This window comes from Aotus nancymaae, unplaced genomic scaffold (genome assembly GCF_030222135.1).
Source record: "Aotus nancymaae isolate 86718 unplaced genomic scaffold, 86718_ANA_hifiasm-v0.15.2.pri h1tg000007l, whole genome shotgun sequence".
NCBI lineage: Eukaryota > Metazoa > Chordata > Mammalia > Primates > Aotidae > Aotus > Aotus nancymaae.
In genome coordinates, this window is record NW_026988418.1 from 25,771,246 (window position 1) to 25,793,263 (window position 22,018).

A 22,018-nucleotide genomic window follows, 5' to 3' on the forward strand; every position below is an offset into this window, starting at 1 on the left:
GTATGAGTCACCACACCAAGCATTTTTACCACAACTTTTTAAATGCTTATTTTATACAGTTACAAGGAAGAAGAGTATGGAATAGGGAATGAGTCAGGAAGTACCTTGGCAGTAAGGGACTGCATTTTAAAGTTCTTTCTTTTGATAGTAGACAATGCCACTGGCCACCCAGAACCCTATGAGTTCAACACAGAAGGCATCAGTCTTCTACTTGATATCAAATGCTGTATTTCGAATTCAGCCTCTAGACTGGGGGTTTTAAGTATCTTTAAGATTCATCACACATGGTACTCAATGGAAGGAAGTATGAATGCTATGAAGAGAACCCCAATAAATAGAACATCATAAAAGTTTTAAAGGATTACACCACTGAAGATGCTATCATTTTATAACAAAAGCATAAAAGCCATAAAGGCCATCACGTGGCTGGGCACAGTGGCTCACGCCTGTGATCCCAGCACTTTGGGAGGACAAGGTGTGTGAATCACGAGGTCAGGAGTTCAAGACCAGCCTGGCCAATATGGTGAAACCCTGTCTCTATTGAAAAATACAAAAAAAAAATTAGCCAGTTGTGGTGGCAGGTGACTGTAATCCCAGCTACTAGAGAGGCTGAGGCAGAGAACTGCTTAAACCTGGGAGGGGAAGCTTGCCATGAGACGAGATGGAGCCACTGCACTCCAGCCGGGCAACAGGGCGAGACTCCATCTCAACAACAAAAATAAGGGGGCAGGGAGTGATCCAAGATGTCCAAATAGGAACAGCTCTGGAGTGCAGTTCCCAGCGAGAACGACACAGAGGGTGAGTGATCACCACATTTCCTCAAAAGCGAGTTATTACTGCACAAAGACCAGGAGATTCCCGGGCTGAAAACCACCACGAGTTTCCAGCACGGTTGTTTCAGCTGGTGCAGAGGGTTTCTGCACAAAAACTCACACAAATCTGGGCAGCCATTTCAACTGGCACCTGGAACACCTGAGAGACAGAGCCACTCATTCAACTGAAAAAAAGGGGGCTGAAACAGGAAGCCAAGTGATCTGGCTTGGCAGGTCCCACTCTCACAAAGACCAGCCATAGGAAACGCTCTGGATTGAGAGTTTCACAGCAAGCACAGCTAGACCCGGATGGTGCAGTTCTGTTGGGGGAAGGGTGCCCGCCATTACCGAGGCAGTCTACCACTACTGAGGCAGTCCACCATTGCCGAGACAGTCCGCCATTACCGAGGCAATCCTCCATTACCAAGGCAGTTCGCCATTACAGAGGCAGACCACCATTACCAAGGCAGTTCTAACAAAACGTCTATAAACAAAACCTCAAGGAAGTTCACACACCAGCTGGGCGGAGCCAATGGCTGCTCAGCAAAGCCTCTGCTGGCAAGTCGTGACTTGGCTACCTCCTTGCTGGGCAGGGCAGCTCTGAAAAAAGGCAGCAGCTTTGTAAATAAAGCCCCACCTTCCCAGGACAGAGAACCTGGGGAAAAAAGGCAGTTATAAGTTCCACTGCAGCAGACTTAAATTCACCCACCCAGCAGCTCTGAACGGAACAACGGAGCTTACAGCTCAGCACTTGAGCTCCTGTAAGGGACAGACTGTCTCCTCTATGTTTGATAGGTGCACCTGAATGTGACGGAGAGAATGAATCCAAGCTGGAAAACACTCTTCAGGATATTATCCAGGAGAACTTCCCCAACCTAGCAAGGTAGGCCAACATTCAAGTCCAGGAAACACAGAGACCACCACAAAGATATTCCTCAAGAAGAGCAACCCCAAGGTACATAATCATCAGATTCACCAGAGTTGAAATAAAGGAAAAAACGCTAAGGGCAGTCAGAGAGAAAGATCGGGTTACCCACAAAGGGAAGTCCATCAGACGCACAGCGGATATCTCAGCAAAAACCCTACAAGCCAGAAGAGAGTTGGGGCCAATATTCAACATCCTTAAAGAAAAGAACTTTCAACCTAGAATTTCATATCCAGCCAAACTAAGCTTCATAAGCGAAGGAGAAATAAAATCCTTTATGAACAAGCAATTGCTGAGAGATTTCATCACCACCATATCAGCCTTACAAGAGCTCTGAAAGAAGCACTAAACATAGAAAGGAACAACCAGTACCAGTCACTCCAAAAATGTACCAAATGGTAAATAGCACTGACACAATGAAGAAATTGCATCAAATAAGGGGCAAAACAACCAGTTGGCATCAAAACGGCAGGATCAAATTCACACATAACAACATTAACCTTTAATGTAAATGGGCTAAATGTCCCAATGAAAAGACACAGAGTGGCAAATTGGATAAAAAGTCAAAAACCCATCAATGTGCTGTATCCAGGAAACCCATCTCACATGCAAAGACACACATAGGCTCAAAATAAAGGGATGGAGGAAGATTTACCAAGCAAACTGAGAAAAAAAAAAGCAAGAGTTGCAATCCTAGTCTCTGATAAAGTAGACTTTAAACCAGCAAAGATCAAAAGAGACAAAAAAGGGCATTACATAATGGTAAAAGGATCAATGCAACAAGAAGACCTAATGATCCTAAATATATACGCACCCAATACAGGAGCACCCAGATACTTCTTAACGACCTACAAAGAGACTTAGACTCCCACACAGTAATAGTGGGAGACTTCAACACTCCACTGTCAATATTAGATCAATGAGACAGAAAATTAACAAGGATATCCAGGACTTGAACTCAGATCTGGACCAAGCAAACCTAACAGACATCTGCAGAACTCTCCACCCAAAATCCACAGAATATACATTGTTCTCAGCACCACATCATACCTACTCTAAAATTGACCACATAATTGAAGTAAATCACTCACCAGCAAATGCTAAATAACGGAAATCATAACAAACAGTCTCTCAGATCACAGTGCAATCAAATTAGAACTCAGGATTAAGAAATTAACACAGGCTGGGCACGGTGGCTCACGCCTATAATCCCAGCACTTTGGGAGGCCGAGGCAGGTGGATCACGAGGTCAAGAGATCGAGACCATCCTGGTCAACAAGGTGAAACCCCGTCTCTACTAAAAATACAAAAATTAGCTGGGCATGGTGGCATGCGCCTGTAGTCCCAGCTACTCGGGAGGCTGAGGCAGGAGAACTGCTTGAACCAGGAGGCAGAGGTTGCGGTGAGCCGAGATCGTGCCATTGCACTCCAGTCTGGGTAACAACAGCAAAACTCCATCTCAAAAAAAAAAAAAAAAAAGAAAGAAAGAAACTAACACAAAACCACACAACTTCATGGAAACTGAGCAACTGGCTCTGGAATGTTGACTGGATAAACAATGAAATGAAAGCAGAAATAAAGATGTTCTTTGAAACCAACGAGAACGAACAAACAACGTACCAGAATTTTTGGGACACATTTAAAGCAGTGTCTAGAGGAAAATTTATAGCAATAAATGCCCACATGAGAAACAAGCAAAGATCTAAAATCGACACCCTATCATCAAAATTGAAAGAGCTAGAGGAGCAAGATCAAAAAAACACAAAAGCTAGCAGAAGACAAGATCAGAGCAGAACTGAAGGAGATAGAGAGAGAAAAAAACCCTTCAAAAAAATCAATAAGTCCAGGAGCTGGTTTTTTGAAAAGATCAACAAAACAGACAAACCACTAGCCAGATTAATAAAAAAGAAAAGAGAAAAGAATCACACAGATGCAATAAAAAATGATAAAGGTGATATCACCACCAATTCCACAGAAATACAAACTACCATCAGAGATTACTACAAACAACTCTATGCACACAAACCAGTAAACCTGGAAGAAATGGTGAAATTCCTGGACACTTGCACCCTCCCAAGACTAAAGCAGGAAGAAGTGGAAACCCTGAATAGACCAATAACAAGGGCTGAAGTTGAGGCAGCAATTAAGAGCCTACCAACCAAAGAAAGCTCAAGTCTATATGGGTTCACAGCTGAATTCTACCACACATACAAAGAGAAGCTGGTACCACTCCTTCTGCAACTATTCCAAACAATCCAAAAAGAGGGAATCCTTCCCAAATCATTTTATGAGACCAACATCATCCTGATACCAAACCCAGCAGAGACTCAACAAAAATAGAAAACTTCAGGCCAATATCCATGATAAACACAGATGCAAAAATCTTCAATAAAATATTGGCAAACCGATTGCAGCAGCACATCAAAAAGCTTATCCATCACAATCAAGTAGGCTTCATCCCGGGGATGCAAGGCTGGTTCAACATACACAAGTCTGTAAATGTAATCTACCACATAAACAGAACCAAAGACAAAAACCACATTATTATCCTAACAGATGCAGAGAAAGTCTTTGACAAAATTCAACAGCCCTTTATGCTAAAAAAAACCTCAATAAACGAGGTATCGATGGAACGTATCTCAAAATAATAAAAGCTATTTATTTCAAACCCATAGCCAGTATCATAGTGAATGGGCAAAAACTGGAAGCATTCCCTTTGAAATCTGGCACCAGACAAGGATGCTCTCTCTCACCACTCCTATTCAATATAGTATTGGAAGTCTAGCCAGAGCAATCAGGCAAGAAAAAGAAATAAAGGGGATTCAATTAGGAAAGGAGGAAGTCAAATTGTCTCTATTTGCAGATGACATGACTGTATATTTAGAAGACCCCATTGTCTCAGCCCAAAATCTCCTGAAACTGATAAGCAATTTCAGCAAAGTCTCAGGATACAAAACCAATGTGCAGAAATCACAAGCATTCTTATACACCAATAACAGACTTAAAGAGAGCCAAATCAAGATCGAACTGCCATTCACAATTGCTACAAAGAGAATAAAACACCTAGGAATACTAACTAACTAACAACTAATACTAACTAACTACAACTAATCCTGTAAAGGATCTCTTCAAGGAGAACTACAAACCACTGCTCAAGGAAATAAGAGAGGACATAAACAGATTTTTGGAAAAACATTCTGTGCTCATGGTTAGGAAGAATCAATATTGTGAAAAGGCCATACTGCCCAAAGTAATTTACGGATTCAATGCTATCCCCACCAAGCTACCTATGACCCTCTTCACAGAACTGGAAAAAATCGCCTTAAACTTCAGATGGAATAAAAAGAAAGCTCGCATAGCCAAGTCAATTCTAAGCAAAAAGAACAAAGCGGGAGGCATCACACTACCTGACTTCAAGCTATACTACAAGGCTACAGTAATCAAAACAGCATGGTACTGGTACCAAAACAGAGATATAGACCAATGGAATAGAAGAGAGGCCTCAGAGGCAATGGCACACGTCTACAACCATCTGATCTTTGACAAACCTGACAAAAACAAGCAATGGGGAAAAGACTCCCTGTTTAATAAATGGTGTTGGGAAAACTGGCTAGTCATGTGCAGAAAACAGAAACTGGACCCCTTCCCGACACCTTACACTAAAATTAACTCCAGATGGATTAAAGACTTAAACATAGGACCTAACACCATAAAAACCCTAGAAGAAAACCTAGGCAAAACCATTCAGGACATAGGCATAGGCAAGGACTTCATGACTAAAACACCAAAAGCATTGGCAACAAAAGCCAAAATAGACAAATGGGATCTAATTAAACCCCAGAGCTTCTGTACAGTCAAAAAAACAATCATTAGAGTGAACTGGCAACCAACAGAATGGGAAAATATTTTTGCAATCTACCCATCTGACAAAGGGCTAATATCCAAAATCTACAAAGAACTAAAACAGATTTACAAGAAAACAAACCCATTCAAAAGTGGGCAAAGGACATGAACAGACACTTCTCAAAAGAAGACACATATGAGGCCAACAAACATATGAAAAAATGCTCATCATCACTGGTCATTAGAGAAATGCAAATCAAAACCACATTGAGATACCATCTCATGCCAGTTAGAATGGTGATCATTAAAAAATCTGGAGACAACAGATGCTGGAGAGGATGTGGAGAAATAGGAACACTTTTACACTGCTGGTGGGAGTATAAATTAGTTCAACCATCATGGAAGATAGTGTGGTGATTCCTCAAGGACCTCGAAATAGATATTCCATTTGACCCAGCAATCCCATTACTGGGGATATATCCAAAGGATTATAAATCACTCTATTATAAAGACACATGCACATGTAGGTTCATTGTGGTACTGTTTACAATAGCAAAGACCTAGAACCAACCCAAATGCCCACCGATGATAGACTGGACAAGGAAAATGTGGCACATACACACCATGGAATACTATGCAGCCATAAAAAACGATGAGTTCGTGTCCTTTGTAGGGACATGGATGAATCTGGTAACCATCATTCTCAGCATACTGACACAAGAACAGAAAATCAAACACTGCATGTTCTCACTCAGAAGTGGGTGTTGAGCAATGAGAACATAAGGACACAGGGAGGGGAGCATCACACACTGGGGTCTGTTAGGGTGGAACAGGGGAGGGACGGTGGGGGTAGGGAGGTTGGGGAGGGATAACGGAGAAATGCCAGATATAGGTGATGGGGATGGAGGCAGCAAACCACATTGCCATGTATGTACATATGCAACAATCCTGCATGTTCTGCACATGTACCCCAGAACCTAAAGTGCAATTATTTATATATATATATATATATATTTTTTTTTTTTTAAAGCCATCAAGCCCAAAACAATAAATTATTGCTGAAGAAAACTGTGTCCAGAGGCTGTCATGATTTCACAAACTTTGTGACAGAGCCAATCAAGAAAATCATGAAATGAATTGTGGATACAGCAAAAAGGGGAAAAAAAAAGGTGAAGGGTAAAGATTTCCAAGGAGAAATTCACAAGCTCATAGACGCCAGACCATGAATTAATAGAAGATGACTTGATGGAGATGAGTGCTTCCAAACCAGTGCCAGACACTGAGGCAGAAAACAGAAGAAACGGTGTCAGAAAACAAACTGACATAACACAACCTGGAAAAAGGGTTATTCAAGACTGCTTTTGACTTCTTTTAAAATATAGACCCATCTATGCTAAGGGCACTGAAACTAAAACAAACAATGGAAAAATTGGCACCACAGAGAAACTTTTTTTTTTATATTTACATGGAGTCTCACTCTGTCGCCCAGGCTGGAGTGCAGTGGCGAGATCTCGGCTCACTGCTACTTCTGCCTCCCAGGTTCAAGCAATTCTTGTGCCTCAGCCTCTTGAGTAGTTGGGATTAGAGGCGCCCACCATCACACATGGCTAATTTTTTGTATTTTTAGCAGAGATGGGTTTTTGCCATGTTAGCTAGGCTGTTCTCGAACTCCTGATCTCAGGTGATCCGTCTGCCTCGGCCTCCCAAAGTGCTGGGATTACAGGCGTGAGCTACCACACCCCGCTAGAAACATTTTTTTTTTTTTTAAAGAGACGGGGTCTTGCTATGCTGCCTAGGCTTGAGGGCACTGGCTATTCAAAGGCACGATCACAGCAAAGTGCAGCCCTGAACTCCTGAGCTCAAGTGATCCACTTGAGAAGCTGGGATTACAGGTGTGCCACTGCACTAGGCTCTAGAAACATTTTTAGAGAAATGAAAAAGCAAAAATGTCAGACAGAAATTATGATGCATTTCTGCAAAGTTACACCATGTGTGCCTGCTTCCCCTTCCACTTCTGCCACCTCTAAGATAGCAAGACCAATCACTCCTCTCCCTCCTCCTCAGCCTATCCCACATGAAGACAATGAGGATGAAGACCTTTATGATGATCCACTTCTACTTAGTGATAGTAAATATATTTCCTGTGCCTTACAATGTTCTTGAGAACATTTTCTTTTCTCTATAACACTTTATTATAAGAATACGGTATATAATACATTTAACATATAAAATACATGTTAATTAACTGTTTATGTTACTGCTAAGGCTTTCAGTTAACAGCAAGCTATTATATTAGTAGTTAAGTTTTTAGGGAGACAAAAGTTATGTGGATTTTCAAGTGCATGCTAGGGAGGAGGAATGGTACCCCTTACTGCCATGTTGTTTAAGGGTCACCTGTTTACAAAGTTTTAGTTCTTTATCAGGTGGCTTATTTCACATTTCACATATCGGGTGGCTGTATTAAATGTCTATAGTCAAATCCAAATTATCACCACATTTTTTATCTATGAGCATATATAGTATGGTAGCTACAAGAAAATCGTTAGTCTCCCTTTAGAAAGCTAAACTTGCACCACAATTAAGTAAAAACAAATCCTTAACTTCAACAAAAATATATGTTCTTTTGAAACATCTCCTTTGAAACATAATGCTCTCTGACAGAAGGCCATCTTTCTGTATAACAAAGTCACCCGAAAAAGTCATCACTGAAAAGATGTGTCCCTGGAAAAATGAATAAAAGATTGAGAGGAGGGAGAGTCATATTTCTTACTCTAGTGTCTTTATTCATTAATCTAGTAAGTACATATTGAGTGTCTATGTTGTCCCAAGTGCTGTTCTAAATACCTGTAGACAGTAATGAGTAAGACAAAGTCCCTACCGTCATGGTGTTTATACTCTACAGAGAATAAATAAACAAAAAAAATTTAAATATAAAGTCAATGATAATTGGTATGAAGAAAGATAAAGAGATAAAGTGGGAGAGGCTGCTACTTAGAATAATCACAAACAACTTCCTTGGCGAGGTGGTATTTGAGTGGAGGTCTGAGTAAAATGAAGAAGCAGGCTTTGTTATAGAGCACTGCCAGCAGAGGGAAGAGCAAAGGGCCTGAGATGGAAATGCACTTTTCATATGTGAGGAACAGCAGAGGCTCCATGCTATGTGGCTAGGGCAGAGTGAGTGACAGAACAGTGAAAAATGAGATAAGAGCAATAGCCTTGAATTGTTTTTGAAAAATAAAAATAAACACAAATTTATTTGTGAATACATTTTGAATTGTATTCTGAAAGCAAATGCCACCAGGAAAATATTCACAAGACAAATTTTAAAGTAACATTTACCAGCAGTTATATTCAAAATCATTAAGAGACATTGACAACCAATGCATAATAATGGTCTCAAGAGGAACTTTGGTTTTATGAACAGTGGGCATTGATTCTTGATTGAGATTTTTTCCAGTGTTTGTGTTACAAGCCTTTCAAATCACATATGTAATCATCAAAGTTGCCAATACCTCTTGTATTACAGGTTCACAGCTACTTTGTTTTCATTCACATCATCATCAATTACAAAAAGATTCTAAAAAATTAATTTAAATATGTTTTTCTTCCTCCAGTCTTTGAGTGAAATGTTAAGTCTACTTTAAAAATATATTCATTTATTTAAAGAAGTTTCTCATGTTACAGTATGAAAATTCTCCAGATTCATCTTTTGAGTCTACATTCCATGTATTATTTTGGTTTTAAAATGAATATACTTTTTAAAAAACAGGATAAAAGCTTCTATTTTATGTAAAAGAATTTTAATCACTGGGGAAAATACTTTTCCTTCTTCATGTATAAACTTTTAAGTAGAAGAAATGGCAAGAGTTTGTTTGGTAAAAACATCTTCATAGTAAAAAACCCATTTCATTCAATCTGGAGAATGTCAACACAGGAGATACTGACCTCAGGAGACAGTACAGAATAAGCCTGTGGTGGTTTTTCCAATGAGACTGGTAAGCAAAACTGGCCAGTCTTCAACCGTCCATTCTGAAGCATTGGTATCCACTTTTAAATGAAAATAAACAATTTTATTTTAAATATGTTTGCCATAAAAATAATTACTTAGAAGGCATGTTTTAAGAACTTGGTACAAACAAAATTTGTCTCATATCATCAAACATTAAGGGATTTAATTATATAAGTAATAATAACAGTAGGCCTTCATAATTCCTCTAGAGAAGCTTCCCTAATGTATTTTTTTTTTTGAGATGATGTCTCCCTGTCACCCTGGCTGGCATGCAATGGTGCAATCTTGGCTCACTGCAACCTCCACCTCCTGGGTTCAAGCGATTCTCCTGCCTCAGCATCCCGAGTAGCTGGGATTACAGGAGAGTGCCACCACGCCTGGCTATTTTTGTATCTTCAGTAGAGACAGGGTTTCACTGTGTTGGCCAGGCTGGTCCTGAACTCCTGACCTTGTGATCCACCCAGCTCAGCCTCCCAAAGTGCTGGGATAACAGGCATGAGCCACCACACCCAGCCATGAAATTTTACTAAGAAGGATATCCCCAAAACATGATTATTACTAACCATGCAATATTAAAATCTAGATGCGAAAAGTCAGTCTTAGAAAAAAGCCATAAAGTAAATCAATTTTAAAACTGAGATGATCATTTCAATGTAAACAGTAAAAGAAATAATTGATTAGATGGGAATGCTGGAAACAAAAAGTATGATAACAAATTTATTTTCTTACAGTTAGAGAAAAACTCATGTCATAAACTGCAAGAGACAAAAATAACCAATCAAATGTTGGTTTTTCTCTTTTGGCTGAAAGCAAAATTCTTCTGACAGAATTGTGTGATATCATACTACGATGTCCTTCATCTTAGGTTTATCTTTGCAATTCAATCATAATAATTTTCTTTTTTTGAGACAAGGTCTCAATCTGTCACCCAGGCCAGAGAACAGTGGCACGATCTCGGCTCACTGCAACCTCTGCCTCCCAGGCTCAAGCAATCCTCCCATCTCAGCCTCCCTAGCAGCTGGGATCACAGGTGCACACCACCACGACTGGCTAATTTTTGTATTTCTGGTAAAGATGGGGTTTCACCATGTTGCCCAGGCTGACAATTGTAATTTTGAAAAATACTCAAGGCTTTTCTTTTCCAACAGTCTCTTCTATTCATTTTATATTAAAATCATTCTCTTCTGAAAAGCCTGTGGATCTATCATATTTATATTACACTGTTGGGTATGCATCCAATAATCAGGACCAACACCAAGTTTATAGATGTTAGTTAATAAATCAATTAATTACATTAGCTAAGTATATTAATGGGCATTTTCCTTGTTATAATGGCTCTTCCTAATCAAAGCAACTTTATAACTGTGGAGAACCTGACAAAGAATATTCAAATAACAAGAAGCAGGCCAGGTATCATGGCTCATGCCTGTAATCCTAGCACTTTGGTAGGCCAAGGTGGGCAGATCACTTGAGGACAAGAGTTTGAAACTAGCCTGGCAAATATGGTGAAACCCATTTCTACTAAAAATACAAAAAAATTACTTGAGCATGGTGGAAGGCACCTGTAATCCCAGCTTTTCAGGAGGCTATGGGAGAAGAATTGCTTGAACCCAGGAGGTGGAGATTGCAGTGAGCCGAGATTGCGCCACTGTACTCCAGCCGGGGTGACAAAGACTCTGTCTCAAAAACAAACACACACACACACACACACACACACACACACAACAAGAAATATCAACTATATCTTAAATATCACCATTATTTTAGCTCTTTGAGCTAAATATTTAATCAAAACGACTTACTGTATATCCAACTGGTGTTTCAAGAGGAGTATTTTGTTTTTGTTGACAACTAACATGATAAAAAGTAAAAAGCAAGTGATGATGATCAGTTAAAGTAGCAGGAAGCTTAACCTTGATTTCTTCATGAAAATCAGGAGACCTTCATACAAAAAAAAAAAAAAAAAAAAAAAAAACAGTCAGTAGTTTGCCCAAAATAATGTATTTGTATATTTGAATAATTTAAAAATTAAGTTTAAGATTCATGTTTAATTTTTCCTCTAGTCCAAAATATTTTTCTTTATCCCCAATCTCTAATTAACTAAATCCTACTTCCATGTAAGGGAGCTGTCACTGTTTCTGAAATTTCTCATCCCATTTTTCTTAATGGGTTGAGTAATCCTACTATTTAAAAGTTCAGAAATGATCACCTTGATCCTGAGATCTCCACTGGATCTTCTTATCCCATTTTTCTTCTCATCCTTGATCCTGAGATCTCCACTAGATCTTCTCATCCCATTTTTCTTAATGGGCTGAGTAATCCTACTATTTAAAAGTTCATAAATAACCACCTTGATCCTGAGATCTCCATTAGATTGGAAGCTCTATAAAAGAGACTAAGGGAGGGAGTTCTGTATTTATGAGCCAATTCTGATAAACATTATACAAAACATTTTTCTTTCATAGGAGTATGCTTTCATATTAAAACCAATGTATATCATCCTTTCGTAAAAAAAAAAAAAGTAGGGAAAAAAGGCATCTTTAGACAACTTGATATCAAAATATCACTTTGGAAGCCAGGTATAGTAGCTCACACCTGTACTCTCAGCACTTTGGGAGGCTGTGGCATCAGGATCACTTGGAGTCAGGAGTTTGAGACCAGTCTGCACAACATAGCCAGACTCATCTCTACAAAAAATTAAAAAAAAAAAAAAAAGTCCTAGCTACTTGGGAGGCTGAGATGAGAGGATCACTTGAACCCAGGAGTTCAAGGCTGCAGTGAGCTATGATCCTGTCACTGCACTCCAGACAGAGTGAGACCCTGTCTCCAAAAAAAAAAAAAAAATCAAGTTTTGTTCTAGAGACTGTCTTCTATCAACTATTTCATTGTTAAAGAAATAAAAAAAGTTACCAAAATATGAACTAGAATTGACTGCTAAAACAAACAAAAATAAAATAAAGTCGGGAAATGCCCACGTACTACATTTGTCTCAGAGTTTAGAAGCGCTTCCAGACTTCTAAGAATACAACAAATATCTTTTTTGATCAAACCAATGACAAACTTTCTTCTCAATATTCACTAAGAATAATCCCAAGAGGTTACTTTTATAGAAAAGCATGACTGCTATTCATAACAAAAAGGAATAAAACCTTAGCATCCCAACCTTCCATATTCAGATAATATCTCTCAGAATTATATTAAACAAAAATGCAACCAAACCATATTGCTCCAACTATCTTTAACCAGCAATCAGGTTTTTTTCCTTAGATGTTAATAGGTCAATTATCTTTCCATCTCAAATAAGCCTCAAAAGCATTAAAAGATATACATTGAACACAGGAATATTAAGTAGAACAAGACTTTTGATAATATCAACAAGAAAGATAGCTAAGGCTAGCCATCTGAGCACTTGATGACTTTGGTGGAAAAAAATAAGACACTAGGCATCTTATTACTAATCCCACCAATTACCAGTGAATTATGAGAAAGTGAGTTCACCAACAATGTCAGACAGCATAATCATTTTGATCCCACTAATGCTGAGAACAACAAAAATAAAGACCTAGCAACAAAACGGGATAATTTTTAGAAATTACTATCTTCTTTATCAATACGTTTCCTGGTATTCAGTGTTTTAATTCACTTCTGTCCTAAAAATCACATAATGTGAAGACTTTTGTTGAAAATTAAGTATCTAAGAGAGTTATTCATTCAATAAGTAGGTTTAATTGCCCACCTTTGGCTAAACATTGTGTTACTTTTGTGGTGGTTTTAAAGATGAACATTAAAAAACAATTACCCTCAAAAAGTATGCAACTTAGTAGGAATATAAATAAGATATACATATATCAATAGCTATGCTATAAAACAGGGGTTGGCAAACTATGGCCTATAGACTAAAAATAATTCATTGCCTGGTTTTGTACAGTCTGCAAACTAAGAATGGTTTTTACATTTTTAAATGATTGGGGGCAAAAAAGAATAATAATATTTCACAACATGTGAAAATTATATGAAATTCAAATTTCAATGTCTATAAATAAAGCTTTACTGAAACACAGCTACACCCATTTACTTGTAACGTTACTGTCTATGGTTGTTTTTACACTACAATGGCATAGTTGAATGGCTGCAAGAGAGACCATATAACCACAGGCCTAAAATATATACCATCCAGTCCTTTGTAGAAAATGTTTGCCGACCCCTGGTATATAGCATATAGGGTTATATGCTTCAAGAACAGAACTTAACAGATTACTTCAAGTTTGAGATTAGGGAATTGTAACTTAGAAGGTAAAATTTGATATGGACCTTGAAGAATGAGTAGGAGTTCAATAAATAAGGGAATTTGGTATTATAATAGAAAAAAAAAATCAAAGAATGGCCCAGAAATAGGACAGCAAAGGATATACTTAGTAATAAAGTCGAAGGAAATCAGCAAGACTTAACAGAATAGAGGAGGGGAGGGGAGAGGAAGGGAGGGGAGGGAAGGGGGAGAAAACAAAGATGCCTTAAATGTTGAGCCAGAATAACTGGAAAAATGGTGGTACCATTAACAAAAATGGAGAGTAAGAAAGACATAGGGTCAGGACAAGAGTCAGGGATAGATACATGAACACAGACAAGACAGCAGGGTATCCAAATGAATATGTCCAATAGGCCACTAAAAATATGTATCTGTATTTCAGAAGCAAGGTATGACTAAAAATAGAGTTGGAAACAATCCACATAAAGTAGTAGCATTTTCATTAAATGTAACTCTGAGAGATACATATAAAATTATTTAAGAAAAGAACATATTAAGAACGAGGGTTAAGGGCGAAACTTTAGTGTTTTGTGTGGAATACCTTACACTTATGGGAAAAAGAATAACTACTATAGAAAAAAAGAAGTGTTCAAAGACATAGAAGGAAGCCCAAGACAAGGCCACAATATAAAGACAGGAAAGAAGAAAGTTTTAAGAAAGGTAAGGAAAATACATACTATACAATAGCAGTGCGAAAGGACTGTTGTGTTTTCAAATATGGAAACGGAAGCTTATTTTTGAGAATGAGACAGAGCCAATGAAGCAGGAGACTAATGCTGCAAGAAACGGGATAACTCATTGACTTATACTCTGGGAGAGGTTAAAAGGATCATTTGAAAGCAGAGGTGAAAAGATTCACGTTGAACAGGGAGTAGGTCATTACTCCCCTTGAAACAGAAGGAATGGCAGATCAGTATAGAGATAATTTGAGATGAAGCATAGAGAAGTTGATGGGTCTCAAGTTGGATGGTCTTAATAAACAGGAATGCTGACAGTAAAGTACACAGAAAAAAAGTAGGAGCTAGAAGAAACTCCTATAGCTACTGCTAAATGAGAGCAAAGTGTTAAAAAAAAGACAGTAAGATTACAAAAGAGCTATGGGGCCAAAAAAGATAAAATGAATTACTGTAGCCCTATCATATGATACAATAACATCAATTTGTGATAGTCCTGATTAGTACAATTTTGTGATTTTTCTCCAATAGTATTCAATAATCTCCCCAAAAGAAAGCAGAATTAAAGGTTATCCAAAGTTAGCAATTTCCCAAGGAAGAAAAATGGCAAGTCACTAAATCAAAGAATTAACAGATACTGCTAACATTACCAGTTTAACTGACTAATGTGTTCAAGCTTAGTAAAGGCTTAAGTTACTACAAAGTGTCAGGTGGAAATAACTGGGAAAGACCAAAGGACCGGTGGCCACAATGATAATCAATAACAATATAATAAAAATGAAAGGATCAAAGAATTCAATAGAAAAGATGTTTGGTGTACAAAGTCATAATCGAGATGTCAACAGAGAATGGCTGTGCATCCACAGGTTGAAAATTATAACTGATGTCAGCCTTGAATTTGGCACATTTAGTGCAGTAAAGCATTTGGTAAACACACTAGTGTGAGTGCTAACAATGCCACTGAGAAGTGAGTAACTTTGAAAGAAATATTTGAATTCAGTACCTGTTATGATATACTACGGCTGTATAGGCTTCCTTTGAAAATTCTGAACAGCTAGATTTACCAAAGATTACCTGAAACAAATAACAGCACGTTGAAACTTTGTTGTAGTAAATGCTGGATGATTCATATCTATGTAAGAATTTGTCTAATTTAATAACTATTTGAGAAAAATGGGCAAAATCAGCCCAATGAAGAACAATGTGCCTACTGACGTTCATCAAAAAGTTCAATTGCTTAAATGTAAGTTTCTTTTCTACAACAGACCCATCTGACGAACATTTCAAGTTTCTATCAATTGTATTTATATCTACTAGGAAATTAGATACATTTCTTTCCTTTTTATTAAAGAAGGTGAAGAATTCAATCTTAAACTAGATGTAGCATATTATTTGGAATTTATATAAGAAATATAAATACTGGCATAAATCTACTATACAAATTGTTGGCTTCAACACTAAAACAGCAGAGTCATTCTGAAAGTCAAATATAAATTATAAATGGTATCAGAAATCCTATTTTAGATCAAGCTATGTACCCTTTGCTTCTAATATTTCCTGCAAGCTACACTACAATGGAAGAGAAGCTCCATTCTTATATTTTTACATATATATATATTTTTTAATCTACCACATTAAAAAGAATACAAAACCACTTTTGGAATAAGTTTATAGGTAAAGTAATTCAGCCTTGTATATCTGTCTCTTGAATTCTGAAGTAGTAACAGGAATACTGTGGACAATTAGAACAGCTGATTGGATAAATGGCTCAATGTTAAGATTATAGTTATAACTCCTATGTGAGACAGACAGACTTGCAGCATTTTCTAGCCAGAGATTAAACTCTTAAGTCTGTACAGCCATCTTTAAATATGCATGAATAGCTATGTGAACATGTCAGCACACTTCCATCAACACAACTGGTAGAACAACTCAAAGTTTATTATTTATATAAAGAGATTAATTTGCATATCCTTAATTAGAAGGGCATATTAGCAGGGTTTTCTGTTTCTTTTTGCAACATTTCAAGCAGGCTCTTTTATTTTAAAGGTATGTACAAGTGTAATAATTATGACTTTCCTAAGATATTTATTATTTCATCAATGTGCAAATACCTTAGTATGTTTTCATAAATTGTTCCTGTGCCAGAATTATGAAGTTTAAAATTATGTCAATATTACATGATCAAAAAATTATCTTAGGACCCATTTAAACAGTTCTTATTATTTTTTTTAAATAAGCAAACACAGTATGTCTATGTTTATATACGCTTTCAAATCAGCCACTTCATACATAAAAACATATTTTGATATGATTAATAACATACAAGTAAAAGAAATGCAGTACCTTTTTTCCCCTCTGAGTAGCTATCACTTTTCACAAAATAACTTGTTTATTTTCATAATATGAATGACATAAAGCAGACAGTGCTCCTTTTTTGACCATTTGACATGTATTTTTAATCATTCAGCAATATGGATTGAGCATCAATTATTTATCCAAAAGTGTGATAGGAGTCAAGATATAGATATGAGTTAAGAGATCATTCCTGCCCTCAAGGAGCTCACAATCTAATGGGTGAGATAAAGAAATAAATATAGAATCATGAAGTGATAAAGTCCCATGAAAGAAGTGAGAAGATGCTATGGTAGCACCAAAGAGGGAGTGGTCTAACAGCCAATATAGGATGAGTGCAGCTGGGGTTCTGTAGAGGAGGCCATATATATATGCTAAGATAAGGAAGAGTTTGTTAAGTAAACAATAAAAACATTACTTTACATATACTACATTTGTCATATGCTCAAATTCATATGGCAACTCACGCATAGGCGGACAAAGCATCTATTTTCACAATCTAGTATCTTTTCATCAACTATCATAGTATGTTCATTTCTTCAGCAGAAATGAACTAGTATAAACCATGAAATGTGAATTTCAAATCTCAAAAATAAATTCTACAATTATTCCACAAATATTTACCAGTATGTGTTATATGCAATAATCTGAAAAAAAAATGCCATAGAAGAATACAAAGACAAATAATTTGTGCTCACTGTTGTCAAGGAGATCTACAAATGTTGTTGTAACTGAGGCAATAGGGTAGAAGAAAATGTATCTTTCCTAGTATATGGAAAACCAGAAGAACTTCATTAAAAGACAGACATGGAAGGATAAAATAAGATTGTTAACAATGCACTGTTCTTAGCTCATTTTCATCCCACTAGGGTTCTCAGTGGTTCAGCATCGATAGCAAGAGCATATTTCTATTTCATATATTACTAACTTTAGCTGACACAAAAATTCACTCTCATGAAACTTGGATTTATTAGTGTCCCACAAATTCTGAATGACAATTTGGACAGTTAAGAATCTCTAGTCTGGTCTCAATCTACTATTTCTGATTTTTCTTCCAGTGCTCTGGTTCACTGGCAACTCACCACTGTCATCACTGTTCATGGGCATTCCCCAACTTAAAATGCTTTCCTTCCCCCACTCTACAAACACACCGCTATTAACATTTTAATGATCTTTGGTCACCACCAAAGTGTCTCTTCTATGAGATGCTTGTTACCTTGGTAAGGCATTCTCTCCCACCTCTGAATAACCACCTATTCCTTTGAATCCCTATATCGATCTTCTAAAAATTAGCACATAGCTTGGTTCTCAACATTGTCTGCAAAATGTAATCCCTGGTAAGACTTTAAAATACTGATACCTGGTCCAATCCCCAGAAATTACAATTTAATTTAAATGAGATTCAGCTTGAGCACTGTGTTGGAAAACCTCCCCAGGTGAATCTAATGTGCAGCCAAGATTGAGAACTAATACCAGAGTTTGTCAACCAAGATGGGAAAAGCCATACATATTAAAATCGCCTGCGGAGCATTTTCAAATAACACAGCCTCACATACCACACATCACTTTCCACCTCCCTTAACTGGCCTTACATTCTAAAGGGAGTTGAGGAGAATAAGAATCATAGATGTCAAAAGTACAGAGAATATATCTCTACTTTGACAGAGTTCTCTAGGTGATACTGATCTGACCCTCTTTTGAAAACTACTATTTTAGATTTATATGTATTCATCTTATTTCCTCTGGATTACAAGTCTTATTCATCTCTGTATTTCTAGGAGTGCCTAACATATACCAAGTCTTCTAAAATAAGTCTTTAAGTAATGTCATTACTATCTATAACAGAAAGTAATGCAGCTAGAAATTTGGCTTAAAAGATCACATTAATTTCCAGGTTGGAGTTGCCAACCAAGTGCTATATGGAAAAAAAAAAAAAAAAAAAAAAAAAAAAAAAAAGTCTACTTGAACTGTATACAAAAAATTGGAAAAGTAAAGAACATTTCTTACCGGCATGGCATTGCTTGGATCCTCTCCATACATAAACTGGACTTTCACTGTTATATTTCTAGCAGAACCTTGACGATTGGCAAAATTAAGACTCTGAGGGTATATGTAGAGAAGATTTCTGTGAAACCAACAGTATAGATGATAATAAATACATATCTAAAAAACACTATGTATCACTCACAAAATACCACAAGATAAATGAGCAAATACTGATTTACTGATATTGGCTAGCCATTATGCTAAGCATTTTCATATGTGATGTTTTATTTGATCCTGAGAGCAATTGTTCAAATACACAGCAATCAAATATGTCCTGATTTTGCAGATAAACTGAGATCCAGTAAAGTTAACTGATTTTCTCATACAACGAAGTAAGACAAAGCTGAAATCAGAGTGCAGGTCAGTCAGACTTCAAAACTCATTATCTTAACTCTACAAGAGACTTCTGGAATAAACGAATATGGACTGAAACATTATTAAGTTAAAAAAATAGTTCAAATATTTTTCTACTATTTCTAAATAGTTCCTCCAAGCACATATAAATAGGATGGCATTTATAAATGCGGCTGTTGTATAAATGTGATTAAGAATTTTAAGGAGTATAATATTCCACATCATTTTTTAAAGACATGTTACAATATGGTGGGTAGAGTTAGGTAGTTCCTACAAGATAATAAAATTTTAATTTGCATTTATTTGAATTCTTATCCAGTTTATGATCTTTATCACAGACAAACTTCAATAGCCCTTGCTGCCAACACACAGAAGAGAAATAATTCAAGAAAAGACATCAAAGAGCTAAAAAAAAACAAAAATCAGAGTTACTTTACCTAAAGACTAGTGCTTAGAGCCAATGAACAAGACACTGAATATAACAGAACCTTGTTAATCAACTGCTGGGGCAATGAAAACAGATCTAAATTTTCTGAAGAGTAGCAGGGCAATATAGAAATTTTAAATAAACACACACTTTGACCCAACAAACACACCTCTAATCTGAGGAGAAACCTGCACACATGTACAAATGACTCTGTTCAAAGTAATTTACTACAAAATTTTTGATAAAAGAATGATTACACAAAATTATAAAGAAAAACAATGTTCATTAGTACTGAGTTGGTTAATGAAGATACAGTAATTAAGAAGGAATATAACAGTGTCCCCAAAATGACAATGTACAGCCATATTTATTGATGTAGAAAGAGATACCTAGCATGTTGAATGGGATACAGGATGGAGGAGAAGCAGGTTCCAGAGTAGGATGTATAGTGGCCTTACCCTATTTGTGGAAAACTCTGTGTGGGGGTGTGGGGGAAGGCAGAGAGAGAGAATGGATAAAATTATATTTCTAAAAAATAATAGTGATGGCTTGAGTGTGTTTTAGTTAATAGTAATGGTTTTCATTTTTTCTACATTTTTATTTAAAATTTTAAAGTAATACATTATCTTTACAATTAGAAAAAGCAATAAAGTAATTTCCATGCTAGAGGATGGGAATGTCTTTGACAATAAGCATACCAACTAGAAGTACTAAAAAAAATGGAGAAGAATCAGTTGTACTCAAAATAGTCAAAAAGTATAAAAGGCAAATATGTAACTGTTATGACTGGTCAGTTTCTAGTCTGACTATGACTGACCAACCACTGAAATCATCAAGTAAAATTTATAAAGAAAACATTTACTGTTTGCTCCAACAAACATCAGACATTGTGTTGGGCACTAGAAAAGGAAAAAGGGAGATTTAAGAAGTCACATCCTGGTCTTGAGGAACACAGTATAATGGGATAAAAATGCCTATACACAGATCACTTCAAAACAACACTGTGTTATAAGGACAGGCATGCAAAAGCTATAGGATGAAAAACTAGGAACCTAGTTGTCTGTAGAGAAGTCCTTTCATTTATAAGATCCCCCATCTTTTCTATCCTTATGATTTATTTGTTGAAGAAAGTGAATTGTTTCTGTGTAGATTTTCCAGAGCCTAGATTTTACTGACTGCACTCCTATAGTGTCACTTGAGATGATCTTCTGTGTTTTTTGTAAATTGAGAGTTGAATCTACAGCCTTAGTCATATTTAGGTTAGAATTTTTTTTTCAGGAAGATTACTTTATAAAGGATACTGTGTTCTTTTTTCAGGAAATGTTTGGTTGCTTCCTTTTGTGCAATTAGTAGATGATGATCAATGCCTAAATCCATTATTTTTCATTTTAAAAATTTATTATATTTTTTAAGAGACAGGGTCTCACTCTGTTGCTCAGGCTGAAGTGTAGCAGCATAATCATAGCTCACTGCAGCCTTGAACTCCTGGCCTAAAGTGATTCTTCTGCCTCAGTCTCAGACCCTCCTGGTCTTAAACTCCTGGGCTCAAGTGATTCTCCCATCTTGGCCTCCCAAACTGCTGAGATTACAAGCACAAGCCACAGTGCCCAGCCCACCTAAATCCATTAATTGATTAAGGTTGCCAAACAGTAATATTCTATCATTTCTTTTTAATTTAGCAACTGATGTACCTTTATGAAGAATGCTATCCCTCATTTACTATTTGCTTTGCCAGTGAACCATTATATGACAGGCAGGAATAAATGCTTGATTCTTTTCCATTATCTGCCAGTTTGCAAAATAATAAATTGGTGCACTACAATCCTTCAAAAGGGATCAATTACATCTTTTTTTTAAAGCATCGTTTATAAATTCACGGATGAAACATATTTGATGAGTCTCAGTATATTATAGTTATTATTCTTATGGATGATTAAATTGTCCCATCTTTGGCAAAAAAAAATTCAAGCTAGCTTTTGATTCAATCATAGTAGTCTGTGACAATTTTCTGTTATGACAAGATGTTCCAGGCTCTACATACATATATACATATATATACACATATATGTATATATATGACATATATGTATGTGTGTATATATATGTATATATGTATGTATATGTATTTTTTCCCCCAGACCTAGAATCAGTCATTTTACCAAGAAGCTGTAGTTTTCTTAAGAGACATTTTTTTCAAACCACAACGAGAGAATTCATTGTGGATTGGTCACATTTTCTAGCTGTTTCTAGACCATTTAAAGTACAAA

At 36.7% G+C, this 22,018-nt stretch overlaps 1 protein-coding gene across 16 annotated transcripts in view; it reads right to left on the reverse strand.

Moving 5' to 3' along the window:
• The window catches only part of DOCK7 (dedicator of cytokinesis 7), a 235,753-nt gene that overhangs the window by 115,664 nt on the left and 98,071 nt on the right, over positions 1-22,018 (reverse strand). For 15 of the 16 annotated variants that reach the window (XM_012442624.3, XM_012442623.3, XM_012442622.3 and 12 more), the window contains 4 exons: positions 18,932-19,049; positions 15,573-15,643; positions 11,392-11,530; positions 9,526-9,627 (listed from right to left, as the gene is read on the reverse strand). In XM_012442624.3, coding sequence (XP_012298047.1) covers positions 9,526-9,627; positions 11,392-11,530; positions 15,573-15,643; positions 18,932-19,049 — 430 coding nt within the window. Of the gene's footprint in view, positions 1-9,525; positions 9,628-11,391; positions 11,531-15,572; positions 15,644-17,090; positions 17,274-18,931; positions 19,050-22,018 lie in introns of those variants that run through there. The other variant, XM_064372429.1, reaches the window with a different exon arrangement.